General features: G+C 38.9%; 1 protein-coding gene across 2 annotated transcripts in view; it reads left to right on the plus strand.

Annotated features, from left to right (window-relative positions):
* The first annotated feature begins 2,184 nt into the window (after positions 1–2,184).
* Positions 2,185–18,437, plus strand: part of ACBD5 (acyl-CoA binding domain containing 5) — a 30,241-nt gene continuing 13,988 nt past the window's right edge. The window contains exons 1-5 of one of the 2 annotated variants that reach the window (XM_086861768.1): positions 2,253–2,534; positions 3,697–3,817; positions 5,244–5,316; positions 8,986–9,097; positions 9,226–9,258. In XM_086861768.1, coding sequence (XP_086717894.1) covers positions 2,459–2,534; positions 3,697–3,817; positions 5,244–5,316; positions 8,986–9,097; positions 9,226–9,258 — 415 coding nt within the window. In that variant the 5' untranslated portion in view covers positions 2,253–2,458. Of the gene's footprint in view, positions 2,535–3,696; positions 3,818–5,243; positions 5,317–8,985; positions 9,098–9,225; positions 9,259–18,437 lie in introns of both variants that reach the window. The other variant, XM_086861776.1, reaches the window with a different exon arrangement.

Here is an 18,437-nt window from a genome sequence, read left to right on the forward strand (position 1 = left end):
GTCAAAATTATGCTTGTCTGCCTTTTCTCCAGACATCCCCTAAATGTATTCTTTCAGCAGTTACAGCAGCATGCTCCCATACAAGATTTGTGTCTCATGTGTCCATACATGTGTCTCAATGCTGCCAGGAATGCCTCACATTAGGGATTCACAGGCTCTCCATAAATGGTTCGTGAAACACCAAGTGAAGAGGAGCGTGGAGACTGCAAATCACTCAGACATGTCAAGTGTCACACATTGCACTCACTGCCAAATCACGCTGGTAGCAGAGCACCATGGCCTCTCTTCTCTTGCATCCCAACTGATGAGCATCATTGGTCCCCCAAAGTTTGGCTTGTCATACATTGGATCATTAAAAAAAAAATAAGAGCAAGTCATACTTATGATTACTTTGGAAACTGCTCTTGTGGAACAACAGAAACACAGCCCAGTTTAACACATACATCTTAATTAGATTTTACAAGCATTTAATATAATTTTGTTCCCTAAAGAGCAGAGTCTATGTCCTCCTTAAGGTAAAGCTGCAGATCCATTCCTGGCTATCTGTGAGACATGAGCGGGTCTCCTTTATTACCTGTACTCCACATTTAATTATTGTTAACTCTTCATGGAAGATTGAAGAGCTCTGTGAGCACTGAGAATGCAAAAATATACATAAGGACATCTGTTAACAATGCTAATTAATATTAAATATGATCATTAAAATTAACTAGTCATTTGTGATATGTTCTCACAAAATGAAAGTCCTCAAAATTTGGCTCTCCTTTACTATTTCATGTTTGTGTCAGAGCATGAGGATACTGATTATTTTGGCTTATTTCAATTACCTCATTCTGGATCTGCAGATCTTACACCCTCACACATCTTCAGTTCAAAGTGTGCTTGTGTTTCTGCACACAAATAGGTTGTCTTTTGCATCTCTTCTAAAGCCTACTTCCAGTGAAAGTCTGGGAACATTCATTATGAAAATGCAGACTGCATTTCTCTTAATTCAATTAAAGGTAACATCATTATAGATTGTCTCGGATAAACAGAATTTACACATCAGCTGGCTTCACAAAAGGCTCCTAATTTTTGTATTACTTTTGAAATTAATTCCTTGCATGCTCAAAGAATACAGAGACCCGTTTATCTTCAAAAAGCACGTCCCTTTGATCTGAGCTTCTGTCATTCCTACCTTCATGGTTAAAAAAAAGATGATAGATCTTAGTATGAAGCTCACAAGTACTTTAGAAATCTAGTACTCAAAATAAAAAATGCAGAGATATTATTCTGTAACATTCAGGAGTGGAGGAATGCTCCTAATACGGGTTCAGTATTTGCCCAGGGTGGCGAATCCTGTCTGAACACCTCTGGAAGTGTCAGTTTCTCTCCAGCAAAGCTCTCCCTAGGCCAGTTGGCTACTGACCTTGTGAAATGTACTAGCTCAGCAGAGCTGGGGCTGATCTGCTCTAATTTCCTCTCTCTGGAGCTCTTCTTTCCCACCAGAGGGCATACACTGTGAGCACACAACTGCCTTCAGAGGAATTTAAAATATATATTGTGTACTAGATAAATGAACTGACTTGAATGGCAAGTTTTTGTACTCAATTCCATTCAATGGGGCTGTTAATTCATCCTGTTGCTCACTGGATAAATTATTCCATTTGCTACAAAAGCAGTTGGTTTAGCATACTTTTGTTTGACTTTGCAGAGTGCTGGATGTGTAGCGCTTTTGAATAGGGCCATTCATTTATTTAGCTACTGAGCTAACTGGTAGTACTGTGCTGGTATTCACCCACATCTCTGGATACCATGGAAATAGTTGCTGCCTGGGTTCTAGGCATGCCTAAAATTTTAATGTAAATAGGAGTCATTATAACTATTTTTAAAAATGTGTCCACAGTGGTAATTTAAGTGGATTGTGTGGGACTAGGTGCGGGTATGAGGATGGCTGTGAGGAGGGGAAGCAGCAGCACAGCAGGCTGTAAGGTGGCAGATGTCCTGAAGATAACTGCGGTCCGTAAAACAGCCCGATTATGGCACGTTTTGAAATTTTCATTTTCCTGAATTATAGCAATACAAGTAGGGTAGAGAGAGGGTAGGAAGAGGAAGCAGAGAAAAAGAAACTACATTTCCCGGCGTGCCGCCGCGGCCTTGGGGCGGTGCGGGAGGAGGGAAGGGCAGGGAGCAGCTGTGGGAGACGTAACATGGGCGCCTGAGGCCGGGGCGGAGGCCGGGGTGGGCTGAGCGCGGGGCCGGCCGGGGGTGCGGGGCGAGGCCGGTCCGAAGGGCTGTGCCGGCCCCGCCGGAGGGGAGGGTGCAGGGGCGGGGGCCGAGAACGGGGCTGGGGCTGAGTACGGCCCGGCACCTCCCGGCGCTGCTCCTGTGCAGGCAGCTGCGGCGGGGGCGCTCAGCTGAGCCTGCCCCGCCGGACGCGGCTCGGCAGCCGAGCAGGAGGCTGTGAGGGGCCGGAGCCATGGCCGAGACCGGCTCTCTGCACGCCACCAGGTTCGAGGCGGCCGTGAAGGTGATCCAGAGCCTGCCCAAAAATGGTGAGTGTGGCGGGGGGAGTCCGGCGGCAGCCGCGCCATCGGGGCCGGGCGGGCACCGGGAGCCGGCAGGGCCCGAAGAGCGGCGCGGCGAGGCCGAGGCCGAGGGGGAATCAGGGCAGCGGGGCCGCCCCGGCAGCGGCTGGAGAACCGCTGGAAAGCTCGGCATTAGTGCTGCTCCCCGCCTCTCGGGGGAAGCGCCGACTCGGGGGCCTTCCGAGCCCTGCCAGGAGCTCCTCAGTGGGGCGCCTGGACCAGGGGATCTGTCAGCTCCTCGCGATTTCAGTCTCCCTGAAATCCTGAAGTTACTTTAACAAAGCTGTTACCGTGAGTTCCCCTCTGCTGAAAGAGTTAATAAAATGAAAAAAAAAAAAAAAAAAAAAGAACGTATCTTTTTGGTAAGAGTTATGATAATTTTTTTAAAAATTCGTTTATTACATACATCACTAATTCAGACGTAAAGTAAAATCGGATGGTTTTGAGGTTCTGAGGTAAAGGTCACTGTAAGCTTCTAATGATTAGAACTCAACCTCAAGCTACTTGATTTAATGGACTGGTTATGAATCTTCCCTGCCAGCTGTTAGAGTTTCATATTTACATTTCTTTACCTCTACAAAAGTGTGTTCCACAAAGAAGAAAACACCAAATCAGGAGGTAAAGTGAAACTGTTAGTGAAAGTGTTGTCAAATACCTAAAGTAAACAAAAACACTGCAGAAGGCTGTGTTTTGGATTAATTGTGCTTGTTTGGTTATTCTTTTGAGTTCTGGAGACTCTCAGTAAGTTATAATTTGTTAACAGTAAAGTGACTTGTATGATACTTTGTTTATTGAGAACTAAACCTGTCCCTTTAAACTGAGTGAAAGGACATCGACTTTATGTTACTTATTACCTTTATTTTATTCTAATTGTGGAGTCTGACCTTAGCAACAGTAAAGGTTATAATCCATTAAACTCTATCTGAAACTTGCTGTTTGTACAGTAAATATTTTTAGTGGCGCTGGTTCTCGGTAGATGAGGTGAAGATGGTCTCTGTTCTCTGTTGACTTACATTGTACTGCTGTGAATGAGGCTGTAACAGGCTGCAGGTTTTTTTCTCACAGAACCATTAAACTTGTAAAATATTCTTGATGACAATTTAATTGTATTTTAAAATGCTTTCACTAGGTTCATTCCAGCCAACGAATGAAATGATGCTCAAGTTCTATAGCTTTTATAAGCAAGCAACCCAAGGACCCTGTAACATTCCTCGACCTGGATTTTGGGATCCAATCGGTAGATACAAATGGTAACTTTTCATGAGTTGTTATTTTGGGGATTTTTTTTGCTTGGAGTGGAGATGTTTAGAAGAGTAGCACTTGGAGAAAGAAACTCTGTGAACTCTTTCTTTTTTAAATAAAAATAACATTTACAACCTTTGTCACTTGAATTAGTTTTCTGTTGTATTCCAACTTTCTAACTCAGATAATTTATAACTTCTCAGATTGCAGGTAGAAATGTTCCCTTGGATTATGCAGGTGGGCAGGTTTTTCTTGGTCATGGTACCTCATGGTACCTCTGTAGTGTTTATCCCACGTTGTAAAATTAAGTTTTAGGTGCTCTGAAGAATGAGTGATGTGGATGAGTGTCTGGAGTTCTTCCTTCTTGAGTTTTCATGTGTGATGGGAGCCTGAAGTAAATAAGTGCTCAGTGGCAACCACTAATACAGCTTTGAGCTCTTGGGGAGGTTTGGTTTATGTCTTTCTGGTTTGTCTGCTCAGTGGCAGGGCTTCCCACTATCTGTGTTTGCCTTGGCCTGGGATTCTGGTTCACCAAATTGCTAAGTTCTCCTTGAAAAGCCAATGTGAATGTTTTGTTTATAATATTTTAACGATGATTTGTCCTGAAGAAAAAATATTATTGCTGTCTTTGGGGCCATGGTGGTCTTGGGAATTTGTGAAATGATTCCTAGGACTTTTTCCTTCCTTGCTTGCTTCCTTCCTTGCTTGCTTCCTTCCTTGCTTCCTTCTGCTTCCTTCCTTGCTTCCTTCTGCATCCTTCCTCTCTGGCTGTAACTGGAATGTGAGCCATTAACCTTGGTGGTTTTCTGTGAGTGGGACAAATACTCTGTAATGTCAAATCATGTGCAAGACTGAGGAAATGTTTTACTGCAGTCCATGTTCTGACAGCTTCCTTGTGCAATACTGATAAATTTGGTTAGTTTTCTGTTTGAAGCATTGGAGAGGGGAAGATTTTATTTAGGTCATAAGTAGCTGCTGTGGTAACTATTTGCCTCCTAGACTGATGTGTCTTTCCCCAGTCGCTAAACTCGAAAAGGACAGATTTTTCTTGTAGCTTTTTCTACCTCAGTGACAGCTGAGGTGTCTGGGCCTGTTTGTTTTATGCAGCAGAGGATCTCAAACTCAATTTAGTCAAAAGGGTAATGTGTGTGTCTTGTATCTGGGCTTATTTTCAACTTACTGGTACAAAGTCATAGGTAGTCAGTGAGGAACTCTTCGGTCCCCAGTCTGTTAAGTTTGTTGCTTCTTCTTCCACTGTGTGATTATTCTAGCAAATTATATATTTATACTTAAAAAAATAATGTGAATTATTCTTGCGTTTTACTTGTATCAGAGAAACTTTGGACATTACATAACTGACCTACTTAGGGCCAAGTTGAAAAAAATCCAGTACGCCCTGAAGATACTGAAGGTATATGCGACTTTCTTTCCTAGGGATGCTTGGAGTGCCTTGGGAAACATGTCCAAAGAAGAAGCCATGATAGCCTATGTTGATGAAATGAAAAAGGTATGTTTACTAATGAAGGAATTTTCTAGAACAAATGTTTCAGAAATAGAGGAATGTGAGGTGGGTCTTGCTGACTACTCCTGCTGAAGCTCCAAATGAGTTATCCCCTAAGTGAATTCTTACATTTCAGTACTATGCTGTTTGCCCTGTTGGGAGAAGAAAATGACAAAGTTCCTTTAAAAGCTACAGAATTTGTGTTGTTTTCAGAGAAACATGAGAGCTCTAGATGATATGAAGCTTAAATGACAGAGCTAAAGAAATCATGGTGAAATATTGAAATCATGGTAAAGGGGGCATTAAGGAAAAAAAACTGTACCACACTGCCTCAGTTCTTAGAGCTAAGAGAGGTAAGTGATCCTTATCCTTGAAAAGAAACTAAAACAACTTTCCAGAAGGACTAGGAGAAAAGCTCTCACTCATGACTAGAGACACGAATATAATCAAATACGTAAACTTAATAATTTTTGATTTTTGAGGAAGAACTCAGCAACCTGAATTTTCTGTGCTTGTTACAAAAATATTCCATTAATATTATAGTTTCAGTGAAACTATTTAGCATTGAGTCATGTGCTCTGTTTTCAAATAGATGTGTAACTTGTAGACAGTCACAGTTACCATATTAAGCAGGAATTGCAGCATTAACTAAAGTAAACAGAGTTAAAAGTTTTATGTCTTAACTAACTCTTTTCACTGCAGTCTTTTCACTGAAACTTTTAGAGAACTTTTTCAGTTTAAAGATTACTTGCTGTCAATCTGAATAAAAGTATAATTGTAATCTATTATTATATTGAGGTTTGAGTCAAGGGGAAATGTTCTATTCCAAATACACTTGCTTTTTTGTTAGGCCACTATCTTGGCATCAAACTCTGAATCTGTTTAATGTGTGATACAATAAAAATTTTTACTAGGCAAGGAGCTGGAGTCTGATTTATGGTTCTTTTTCCTGTCTGTAATTTTGGTAATTTAGTTCCTGCTGCTATTACTGTATCTCCTCTAAAATGAAAAAAAAAATAAGCAGCTCCATAAACCACAGAAGGCCAAATACTGTTTGTTTGATTCAAAATCCCACTAAATTTTAATAATTCCTTTGAATGTGTGCCACAAGGTTTAGTGCTTGGATTCAATATTGTGTTGATATTTCAGTAGATTACCTTATGGTTTTTTTTAGTGCAGTAACTGGTCTGGTAAGGACACTAAAACCAAGTGAAATTGCAATGTTTGTTCTAAAACAACTCTAGTAAAGCCTCCTGTGAGGAAGTCTGCTTCGTTGATCCTAATGAACCACAAATATTCTTGTTCTGTGAGGATTACGTGTAGGGGTTGGAGAGCAAATGACTTCTGCCTTGCTCAGCTTTGAAACCAGGGAATCTGTTTACCCTGCTTTGGTGCTGTTTCAGCTCTCACATTTGGAATACTAGCTTCAGCTTTTCCATCCCAATTGATTCTACTTGCAATGTGAATGGAAGTGCATTTCAGATGGATCCACTGGGTTGTTCTATCAGCACATACTGCACTAATCCTCATGGACTTACAGTGGGCAGGCTGCTGCTGCTGCGTAGGTATCCATGTCTGAGGGGGCAAAAACCCACTTGTATGCTGATATCCCAGGACTGTCTAAGGGTGTATAGGATTGCCATATTCCCGCAGCCCTTGGGCATTGCCTGGCATTTGCACATAGTATTTGGGCTATACATGCATCAGATGACCTTGTCACAAAATTACAAATTTGTTTCAGGTTTTTTTTCCCTCCTTAATTGGGTAACCTTGAAAATCACAGTTGAGGAATGTGAGGTTATGATATGCTGGTGAGAGATGACCAAATGTCTTATTTTTAGTTAAAATAAACAAAATGCACCTGAGCTCAGATTCAAGCTTAATTTGTTTCAGGTAGCATTTCTGAAATTTATTTTGCAATGCTGTTTAAACTAATTCGTTTACATTTCAGATATATATTTGTTATATTTGTTTTGTTATGTATTGCAAATAACTGATATCATAACATGAAGTGTTAATAATATGTGGTGTTTCTAATTTGAAACATGAATATATATGAATTGTGGGACATCCAAGGAAAACAGTAAATCAGGATACATAATAACTTATTTTTCACTTTCAAATTTTGAGATTGCTTATTAAGCCTAGTGGTTATAATAAGCAAACAGTTACTTTTGCTGGTGGAAGTATTTTCTCTTTTTGTGCTCACCTAAAAGCTAGCAGTTAGAAAAAACTTTAAGAATTGCTGTAAGTAACACAGAATATATTGAGGTCTGTTTAGAATACATGAAGAGCAATAATGTGTAGACATGATAGAAATGCATGTATGAAACAGTTTACAGAGCAGACCATAGAAATAAATACATAACAAATAGAAGCCTTATTCTAGAATAGGCTTCTTGTTTCTCTCAATGTTATTGAAGTAAAAAAGTCAGCAATCACAAAACTATTCAATCTCTGTTTCATATCCAGCTCTGTGTATCTGAGCGTTTCTCCCTAACAAAGCCAGAATGACTTATTTACACTGAACAGATCATAGAAGTGGCAATGAAACTGCAGGCTGATAGAATTGTTGTCTCTTGGTATCCTTGACTGGTTGTATCCTTGCTAGTGTTGACTTTCTAGGTGTTAGCCTGTCTGGAGCTCCCGCTCCGTGCAATAACGCTGCAGCTTTTGCTCCTACTGCTTGCTGGCATGCTTGGTGCCTTTGAGCAGCATGTTCTGTGCCAGCATGTACCTTCATCTGTTGCTTTCTTGGTGCCCTTCAGGAGGAGGAGGTGCACTGTAGCTGTTAGTTTGCTTTAGCCTGTTTTTTTTTCTATAGCTATTGCCACTTTTAGATTATGGTAACTAAAAAAGTAGAGGATGGAAGAGGAACAAAGCTATTGGCAAAAAGCTTGTTTGAAAGGACTTAAACTAGAATGAGACAATAATACCATGTGCTTTTAAAATAGTATCCAATTGTTGAATCTCTTCTTTTTAATTTATTTTAGATTTAAGATTTGCATTCCTATCATATATTCAAAAGTTTATTTTTTGTAATTTGAAATGAAGAAATGCTCCAAATGACTTCAAGAGCAGAACTTGATTCTAAAGCACCCACTTCTAAGTTTTTGTGCTGTCTCAGTTTTGCTGTATTGTGTCCATTTTTTGTTTGGGCTTAGAAGGACCTAGTAGAGCACTTCTGATCTGCTCCTTATGTTCCATTGAAGTGGCAGGGTTTGACAATACAAGGAATCCTCTAAGACAAAAAAAGTATTTCTGTTTCACTTTCTCTGCAGAAAGACTTGTCTATAAAATAATTGGCTAACTACAGCCTGTTGAACTTTGAGATGGTTTAGTTCATAATTGCAGAAAAAATGGATTCCAAGGTCCACTAATAAATACTTTGACATGGCTGTGTTTTACTGTTGACAAATGCATTAGCTCTCTCATCTTGTCTTCACCTGAAAAAAAAATATAATTATAAGATTTTTTGTTCAATAATTAAGTTTTATGTTGTTTCCCTGTAATTAAAAAAAAGTAAAAAAAAAAAATCAGAACAACAAGTTTAGTGACTTAGTGAAATGTTACTGAGTTTTACAATGGCCAGCAGTTTCTAAAATCAGTGGAAATGAATGAATGAATCATTGAAATGCTGTTTCATAAGATGCTTCATGTTTTGGACTTGTGCAGATTCTTGAGAGTATGCCAATGACGGACAAAGTTGAAGAGTTACTACAAGTAATAGGCCCATTCTATGAAATAGTAGAAGATAAAAAGAACAGAGGATCTGACCTAACATCAGGTTCGGACAAATAACTTTCTTTGTACTACTAATAATCATAACTCAGTGTTTTTGGGGGCTTGTTTTCTGTAAATTATGTGAAAGCTAAATGTTGCATCTCTCTGTTCATTCTCTTTACCATATGGCAGTTCGAATGGAGAAAGTCTCTAAGTATTTGGAAGGTAGGAATAATTAATTATGTGTAAATCCATCATATCCATTGTTTTGGTGCTGTAGGAACTTCCTGCTAACACTTGTGACTCCTGGGCTTGCCACTTCATTAGGCTGGCTTTTATTTTATTTGACTTTTGAGGTGATTAGGTCCAGCTGCATGTTTAGTCCTTGTCTACAAGCTTTTTGAGCTGCTGAAGGAAGCCTGAAGAAAGGAGGATATTTAAAACAAAACAGTTCTCCCGACCAAATATAGTTTGTGCCTTTCCATTAAGAAAATGAACAACTGATGTATACTGATATATTCTGATGAAGGTGTGGATTGTCAAACTGAATACAGTTCTGGTAATCCAGCTCTGTCATCTAATCTAAAATTAAAAAAAACAACCAAACAATAAACCTCATGATTTTTAAATCATGGCTTCTCTAATAAATACAAGTTTTCTGAGGCTTAAGTTCATGAAGGGAATATTTAAACATTTTAAATTACTGACAGGTGGCAAACCTAGTGGTGTCACAGCTGCATAAAAAGTGTGTTGATTTTTATTTAGCAGTGCCATTGTGAGAATGTTTTGATCATACCAGTTACTATGTTACAGGTAATGTGTTCATAAGGCTGTTGTGTAAGACTTACAGTTGTTTAAATCTGGCGTAAAATGACATTAGAAAACTGAAATGCAACAGGGCAAAACTTGAAACTGTTTTTAAAAGCTAAATCCATTGCACAAATAAATTGGTTAATGTCTTTAAGAAGTATGAGTCAACTGGTGAAGTTGGCTTTTGTATGTGGCTTTTTTCCCTACCTTAAAGGAATGTGGTTTTATTATCAAGCCTCCGAGAAACAGAAATAATTTTTCATTGTTTTTGGGGAAAAGTAGTGGTAGAACTTTTTACATGGCTGTCGCTAAAGGACACAAAATGATTCACACAAACGCCTCTCAGTGTTAGAACAGGAAAAGAAACACTTTATTCTCTAACTCCAGTATTTATAGATTCTCAACAACGACCAGGGATTGGATAATTAAGTTAACACCTTCCCAAGCACACTGGTCATGCGAAACGTCCATCAAAAGATGTTTCTTAGAAGGACTATAAACTTATGTTTACAGAACTTTCATGGGAAAGTAACTAAAACTATGAAAACATTATCAGAAGGCTTTAGGTTTCAGGGCCATTTTGAATGTGGGTGTGACTTTTTTCTCAACTGTAGTTGTGTGTACTTCATGTGTGGGATGCAATAGGTTTGCCTGACAGCTGGATTTATGGGCAGGTAAGAGTATCAGTAGATTCAGGTCAGCGATCTGTATAATAAGGATTTACTTATTCACTTGGTGTCTGTGGCACAGGGCCAGAAGCCACTGCATTAAAAAATGACTTGCATAGATACACAGAGAATCATGGAAGTTAAATTGTACCTGTTGCATAACAAATCTAGCATACTTGTTTTTTAAAGAGGCAGTTTAAACATAAGGCAGTGTAAGTTAAACAGAATAGCAGATTTCAGCTTTACCTTGTTCTGTTATTGTTGCAATAATTCTGGTGATATGTCATCATTCATACTGCTTACAGGTGCAACACCTGATTATGCTGCAATAATTAGGACAGAATTTTCACAAAGTCCCTGGTATGTTACAACTTTACCATTGCATTTAAGGTTTTTAATCCCTTTCTGTGGTGCTCTAACCACTTCCCTGATTAAAAGTGAAGCTGAAAATAATTATTGTTGTTTACAGTACAGATATAAAAATATTTCACAGAACTATAGAAGCATGATTACCTTCAGTCTTTCAGATACAAACTAAAGAAAAGAACCAACGTGCCCAAGTCTGTGTCTGAGGTGATGTAGACACTGGTGACAACTGTGCTAAAAACTGACACATTGTTATGTTTTGATTGTGTGAGTTTATCCAGTCTTGTTTATTTTCTCACCCCCAAACCCCTACAGTCTGTAAGTTCTGTTGTGGAAGGTATATTTTTCAGCGACAGGCAGTGGGTACATTCTGAAAATCAGGACCCTTCTCTTGACTACCTTGCTTCATATTGTACCTCCATCTTCTGGTCCATACTGTTTTGAGTTTGCCTTACATTCTTCCATCAAACTTTAATCTGCATGCAGATCATTATCTAATTGTTTAAGAATTGTATGCCACTGCCTCAAAATCAAGTTTCTTGAATTAGTGGAAGAGAATTATCTGTAAGCTCAGTGAACATCAGTTATGGCTTGTGTATTGTCTCTGGCAGATTGGCCTCGACAGAAAAGTACAGCCTTTTATAATTGCATTTTTAGTCTGTGGTTTTTTGAAAATGTTGAATACAAACCATTGAAATACTGCCTTTCTGAATCAATAGAGCCTGTGGCTCCTTAATAAAGAAACAGAAGTCTGACATGCCAGCATTGAAATAAATGACTTGTAACATCTACTCAAAAACGAGGACAAACTTACTGGATCTGTGGGTTACAAATATCCAGACATTAATGTGTTGGTAAAGAAAGAAAAATAGAGAATTCACTAAAATAGGCTGAGGAAATCGAAGAGTTTTTTTTAAAGTTTTTTTTAAAACCTGGTGGTTTGGTAAAGGTCACCCTGCAGCTGTGTGAGAAGCCTGACTTCTCTGGAAAGCTATGTCAGTAGTCTCTTTCTGACAGGTATGAAGTGCTTCTTTACAGACAAAGTCATTGACAAATTATTTTTGGGTACATGAAATACTTGACATCAAAGAAGAAAGTGGGCTCTTAGCTGATATAGCACTGCAGAAGGGAAGGCTCTTGTTTGTAGCTGCTGGAAGAGTAGAGGGACACATAAAGTGGGTGGGTGCTTTAGAAGAGCATCATTTTAACTTTTTTTGCACTTGCTAGTAAATGCACAAGAAATCTGATGTCTAAGTCAATGTTAAAAAGGCAAAGAAGCTTCAAAACACCATTGCTCAGTAAATGTGAATTTTTTTAAATGGGCATTCAAAGTTTTCTTGTTGTGTAATAGCTGAAGAAGCCAAAGGTAGACTAGGATTGGCACCCTAATGATCTGATACAGGGTGGAAAATATTGAGACTTTCAGAACCAATTCATGCTTTAGAATGTTTCCCTGAGAATGTTTGTGGATGTTTTCTTTTTTTAGAATGAGGGTAAATCCAAAGGGAGGTAAAGAAACCCCTCTTTGACAGGCTCCCACACTAAGTTAAGGTATTTGAACAAATAAGCAAAGTATCTGGAAATTGTTTACAAGTTGTTCAGTAGAATATTTCTGTATAATCTTTCTGCTTTGTGATAAGGCATTTAATCTGTTCTAAAATCTTACCAAATAAAGATGACCCTTTGCCTGCATGCTGAGTAGTAGTGGTGTTAGTAAATCTTTGTGAAAACTAAGTGTTGCCTCCAGGAACAAGAAGTTAGGTACTGCAGAGGCTGTAGGAAGTTTCAGCATTATAATACTCTTAAACCTTGGCTTCCTAAGGGGCATTTCTCTCCCGAAAGCTTTTCTCCCAGCTGTGTTGCAGTTGCACCAGATGAAGGTCTGCTAGAGCAAGGTGCTGTGCTGCATGTGCTGGTATGGGGCAGTGCTGATGGCAGCACAGGCAGACACAGCTGGTTAACAATTTGCTTGGTGTCTTCTTGCATTGGATATGGGAGCTGGGTTTAAAAGACAATACTCACTGAGGTCTGTGTGCTTTCAGAACAGGCAAATACATGTAGACATTAGGATTTCAAAGGCAGTAGTTAGTACAGGACATAGGTCAGCTTTGAAAAAAGTGAGCCTGTTCCTAATTACTATTTTCCAGGTAGAAATACTTTTCTTACTCTTAAAATACAATATATTTTCCAACTGTGTTTCTTTAGGCTGCATATGACTAGTTTATCTTTTCAAATAGTTTTGTTTTCTCAAAGATCTTCTCAGGTTGTTTTCAACATCTTTGGTTTCTAATGGGGCATTTGGTGGCTTTTTCTGATCGTGTGTTAGCCTTTGCTCTGAAACACCCTCTGTTTGCTTCATAAGCTCACTTTTTCATTGCTGTTTGACTTCAAAGATACTTCCTTAACAGATTTCCTTCCACCTTTCTTCACTAGGAATTTTACAGATTTCATAGGAATTTCAATTCATAGGAATTTCAATGTTGGTGAATCTTCTTACCATCTTATGAATCTTCATTCGTAAGAAGGGGGAAAAGAGCTAAAATTTGTGTTGCTCTAAAATGCAATGCATTATTAGGTTCTATTAGTGGCTGCACCACAATGAGGAGTACTATTGAGGTAGGAGGAGCTGCTGGGTGTGTGGGTGAGTGAGATTTTTGAAATCCCATCCTTTAAACTTTTCTCCCCTTCTAGTTTCCAATTACAAATTAACAGGTATAATCAAGGTTACAAATGATATTCAGAAAGGCGAGTGTGAAACTTACTATACAAATATTTTTTGTTAAAATCTTAGTAGTTTAGCCTTCAAAAGGGTCTAGAACATTCTCTCCAGCATTTGCTGCAGGATGGGATTATCATAGAAGATTAAGGGCTGGGCCAGCAAGTGCCAATCAGTGGAGAGTCTCAGATACGGAATCAGTGTCTCTACAAGCCATGGCTTGTCCTGTTGCAATCTATACCTGCTTCAGGCTTTACACACCAAATCTCAGCCTCCTTTGTGACTTGAGTTCAAGCTGATGGCTTTATGTCAGTGATATCTCACAGTGCTGGAAATCAGGGCAGAGCATCAGTGTAGCTCTAAGCCTGAGTATTTCAACACCTCCCCTCTCATACAGAATGATCAGAAAATATATTGCCACAGGGTGAGCAGCAAAGTATCCAAATATGAAAATGTAAGATTAAAAATTGTTTCTTTCTAAGTGGAGGGAGCTATGAGAAGATTTCTTCCATGGAAAGAAAAGCCTGTCAGTATTGTGATTCATGCTGGGTTGAGTCAACAGTAACAGTTTTGGTGCACAATTGTTTGTTGAAGTTGTCTGGCTGGAGGAAAAAAATCCAAGATTTCCCTGCAAAAGGGAAAGTAAATGTCAAAAACTCTTCAGGTTTCATAATTTATAAGTTGTACCCACTTGCTATAAAATTCTGGTGTCTTATATTTTAGGTGTCTTACTGTAGTTAAGATCTTGTGATTAAAGAACTGGAATCTGTATTTCTCAGAGCTCTGTTCTATGAAGACAAGCTACAAAGAAGCAGTGGATAGATGTGTGGGAGACTGGAAAAGGACAGATGTAGGTAGTCATATCTTGATTGCTTGTCAAAAAAGTGCCCAGTGGATACAGACTGGTGTTTCATATTTAACTTTTTATGGAAAATATAATTAATTATAGCCTTTAAGATGCATTGGAAAAGCCATTTGTTTTACCTCTAGGGCTGTGTTTGATATGGGCTTTGTAAAAGGCAGATCAGATGGTAGGCTTGGAGCAGATGGGAGGAGAATATGGCCTTAACATTTTTTCATTTTTGTTTTTTCTGGTACAGGGCAAAACAGTTTTTGATTCAGGCTACAATGTGCAACTCAGCTATGTGGCCCTGTGTTGTTTTCAAACATAATTCAGTTTTCTTTATAGGGTTCTGAGCTCACTATACTCGCATTTTGTATTTTCTGGGACAAAACTCTAGAGTGTAATAATGCTCCTTCCTAGTGGCCATGCAAACTGAAAGTTCCAATGATGACTTTATTTGTTCTGCACAGACAAGAGCTTAGCAAGTTTTGCTCCTCCCAAAGGGAAGTAGTACCAAGCTTGGGGACATCCTGGATCCTGGAATGACATTACTATGCTTTCAAGTTACAACATCTAAGAAGCAGCTGTTCTTCATGTTCATTCTCACATGTTGGCTGAGGTGCTGACAAAAAGCTGGCAAAGCCTGGATCCATTGGTCTTGCTGCACACACACCTGTAACCAAGCTGTGTGCACTTGGTGGCCCTGGACATCTGGGGGCCTTTGTGGAACTACCTGCCAGTGTTGGGAATGCCTGGGGAGCAGCTGCTGTTCTGCCTGGGCTTCTCTCTGCCAGGAAATCCCAGGCATGTTGTCTCTACTGCAGAAGGCTGAGGAGCATCAGGGAAGAGGGAAATGTATCCAAGTCAACCCCAAAACTTGATATCCTTATTTATATGGCACATATTCTGAAAATCCTTGGGAAAAGGTACTGGTGATATGGATGGAGATAAGAAACTCCTTAGATGCTGAAAAGTGTAAAGGTCTGGGATGACTAGCCAGTAATCCTAAATACTGTACTTGCAAGTGTTTATAAATCCCTGAGAAGTTGCTGTTTTCTGTGTTTGTTCTTATCCACAGACTATTGTTTTAATGTTTTTAATGGTAAATAAAGATGTGGGTATTGTTGATTAAATTATTTTATTAAATACAGAGGCATCTCTTGGAGTGTAACAGCTTGAAAAGCACATAAATAGAGAGAGGAATGCTGATAAAACAAGGCTGTAGTCTTTTGGAGTATATTAAAAAAAAAATAAAAATGAGGAGAGGCTTTTTCTGTTATAGTAAAGTTTAGGAAGACTAAACCACAAAAAAAAGGAAAACTATATAGAGGAAGATGTGTCTGCCCCAATATGTGTGCTTAGGGTGTACATTATTCAGAGAACTTGCACTTAATGCACTTAAATTCAAAAGAAATAAAACCATGGTAGTTTTAATTTTTCAGTCTGTATTTCTGACAGACTTCCAAAATTTCTTTTTATTTATGATGACTGCTTGTTTGAGTAGTGTAGAACAGATGTTACAGAGCAGGCTGGGCCCTCAGAAATTTTCTTTGTATAGTCCTATATTAAAAAGAATGCAAGGAAGGAAGGGAATAGAAACTCTTGTTCTAGCTGAAGAGCTTATTGCTCCCAGATGCTTGCATGTACCCCTCGTGTCTCATGCAGTCACTCCTTGCAGTATTTTGGGACATCAATTTCAAAATGAGGTGGGGATTTGTGTAACCAAGTGTATTGGAAACAGCAGAACAGGGTTGCACAAACTTGGAATTGAAGCAGGGAGCCTACTTGGATCAGTAACAAGCATGAAACATCAAGGGGTGATGGCTAGAAAATAATTACAGTTACCTGATGATGAAAACAATTTTGTACAGCATATAGACTCCTTGAGACTTAACATAAACACAGGTGTGTAGGGAGATCCCTACACAAGGTGATACAAGTATAGGTCATGAAAATAATCTAGTGATTAAGATGTTGAGCAGATAATAAAGTTATGGTAATACATGAAATGTTTTCCTGATCATTGGTATTCTCAAAGCAGGTGAGAGGCTGTAGAACTTGTGTGAGAATGATACTGTGGTGTACTGGGCTAACCATCAGTACCGCTCCAGCAGTGCATGTTAATTTTGTATAAGAATTACATGCCTGTTCATAAAACAAAAATACAAGGCATTTGAGAAAAACCTGCTAGGTAAGGTTCTCTTTGTAAAATGACCTTCAAGCTGGGGCAGATCTACAGAGGCATTTATTTAAGCTCTGTACTTTCATCTGGGTGAGAAAAAAAGCCTTGAAATATGGAGAGTTAAAAATCACATACTTCTGAGAAACAGCCCCATTATACAGGTCATTGAGGAGAACTGTAGTGCTGCCTTTAAAGAAATATATTTAGAATGGCTTTTAAGAAATCCCTTAATGGAGCTGATACTAGAAAATAAATATCCAGTGAAAGCTTGTAGAGAAGCTGCATGTCTGTTCTTCACATCCTTCCCATCTTGCTTTTTTCTTTGTCTTTTTTATTTTAAAAATTGTCACAAATCTCACAGTTTGATGTTGTATGTAGTGAGATGAAAATAATAAAGATAAAGATAAATTAATAAAATTTAAAAAATAAAGATAAATTAATAATAAATAATAACAAGAGTAATTCTGTAGTATCTAATGTAGGGCAACAGTGAAAGCTACTAACATTTTGCATGAAATAAAGAGGTGAGGGGTGGCTGGGTGGGATTAGCACAAACCAAGTAAGATTTTAAAAGCTTCCTTGTGTCATTCACATTGAGAATATACAGTCCTCAGGGAGCAGCCATTAACCTACTAGAAGGGGATGTAGAAGTCACTGCTAGTTGGCTTTGCTTAGTCTTTAAACCTGTCATCCCCAGGATTAAAGTGATGATTGACCATCATGTCTGGTTCCTTAGGAGATACTCAGAGCAGTGAGAATGGCAGCCAGCCTTGGATTTACCATGTAGTAAAGGCAATTGGGGATGGACCTGATGAGAATAGAAGTGTAAGGATTCTGAGGAAAAGCACACAATTAGGCCTGGAATTTTGGGTACAAACTCTGTACGGGGTTATGTTCTTAGAGTCTGCATCAAAGCAATGCCTCTTTATGGTCTTTGGGAGCACTGTTGCTAAGAATGACATTATGGAAGCAATACAATCCTGATGGATTTCAGTTATTCAGGTGTCTTATGATGTGATACCATGAATCTGTAACTGTCGACACGTTCTCTCAGTTCCTCCTCTTAATTTAAATGTATGTGATATATCACTTAAAAGTTCCCCCAAATGAATAATCTCCTTACTGCAAATATGTGAAGAAAGAACATACTTGAATATTCAAAAACATTCCTGTCAAAAAGAAAAGAAGTAAATCTTGGGAAAAACCTTATGGCATAGCTGGGGCTTTTTGCAGTATCTTTGGTAGGGGGAGGAGCGTTACAGTTTTAATTCACCTTCACAGCTCAATGGTCTTGTCCTGGTCTTGTTTTTCCTGTTTACTCCCACGGCTGGGTAGGACACATGGATGATTGTGTTCCCACCTCCTTGTTGTTAGAGGGAAGGGTTATGTGTGCCTTACAGTGCCGATGGGGCTGTGTCTGTGCCCGATGCTTATGCTGTGAGGACATAGCTGCTGCCTTATCCTTCTTATGCTGCTGCTTCTCAGAAAAATATCTTGAGAACTGGGATTCACAATGCATGAAACACACTTGTGAGAAAAAAAATGGGACTATGTCGGGATTTCTCTTTTGTGAAGCAAATTTCCAAGGCAAATAAGTAGCGTTCTTCTATGAGGAGAAAATGAGCAGGTGCTTATATTCTTGTAGTGTACAAGACAGACAATTGTTTTTCCAATTCTCATTTTACAATAAAGTAGGGGTTTTTAATCTTCAGATAGGAGATGGATTAAATCAATCCAAAGCAGTGATGCAGGGTGCCCATAGAAACATTACCTTGCAATAAAACTAAGGTGAACTTAGTATTTAGCATATTCATTGTT

This window comes from Cyanistes caeruleus, chromosome 1 (assembly GCF_971803275.1).
Source record: "Cyanistes caeruleus chromosome 1, bCyaCae1.hap1.1, whole genome shotgun sequence".
Taxonomy (NCBI): Eukaryota; Metazoa; Chordata; class Aves; order Passeriformes; family Paridae; genus Cyanistes; species Cyanistes caeruleus.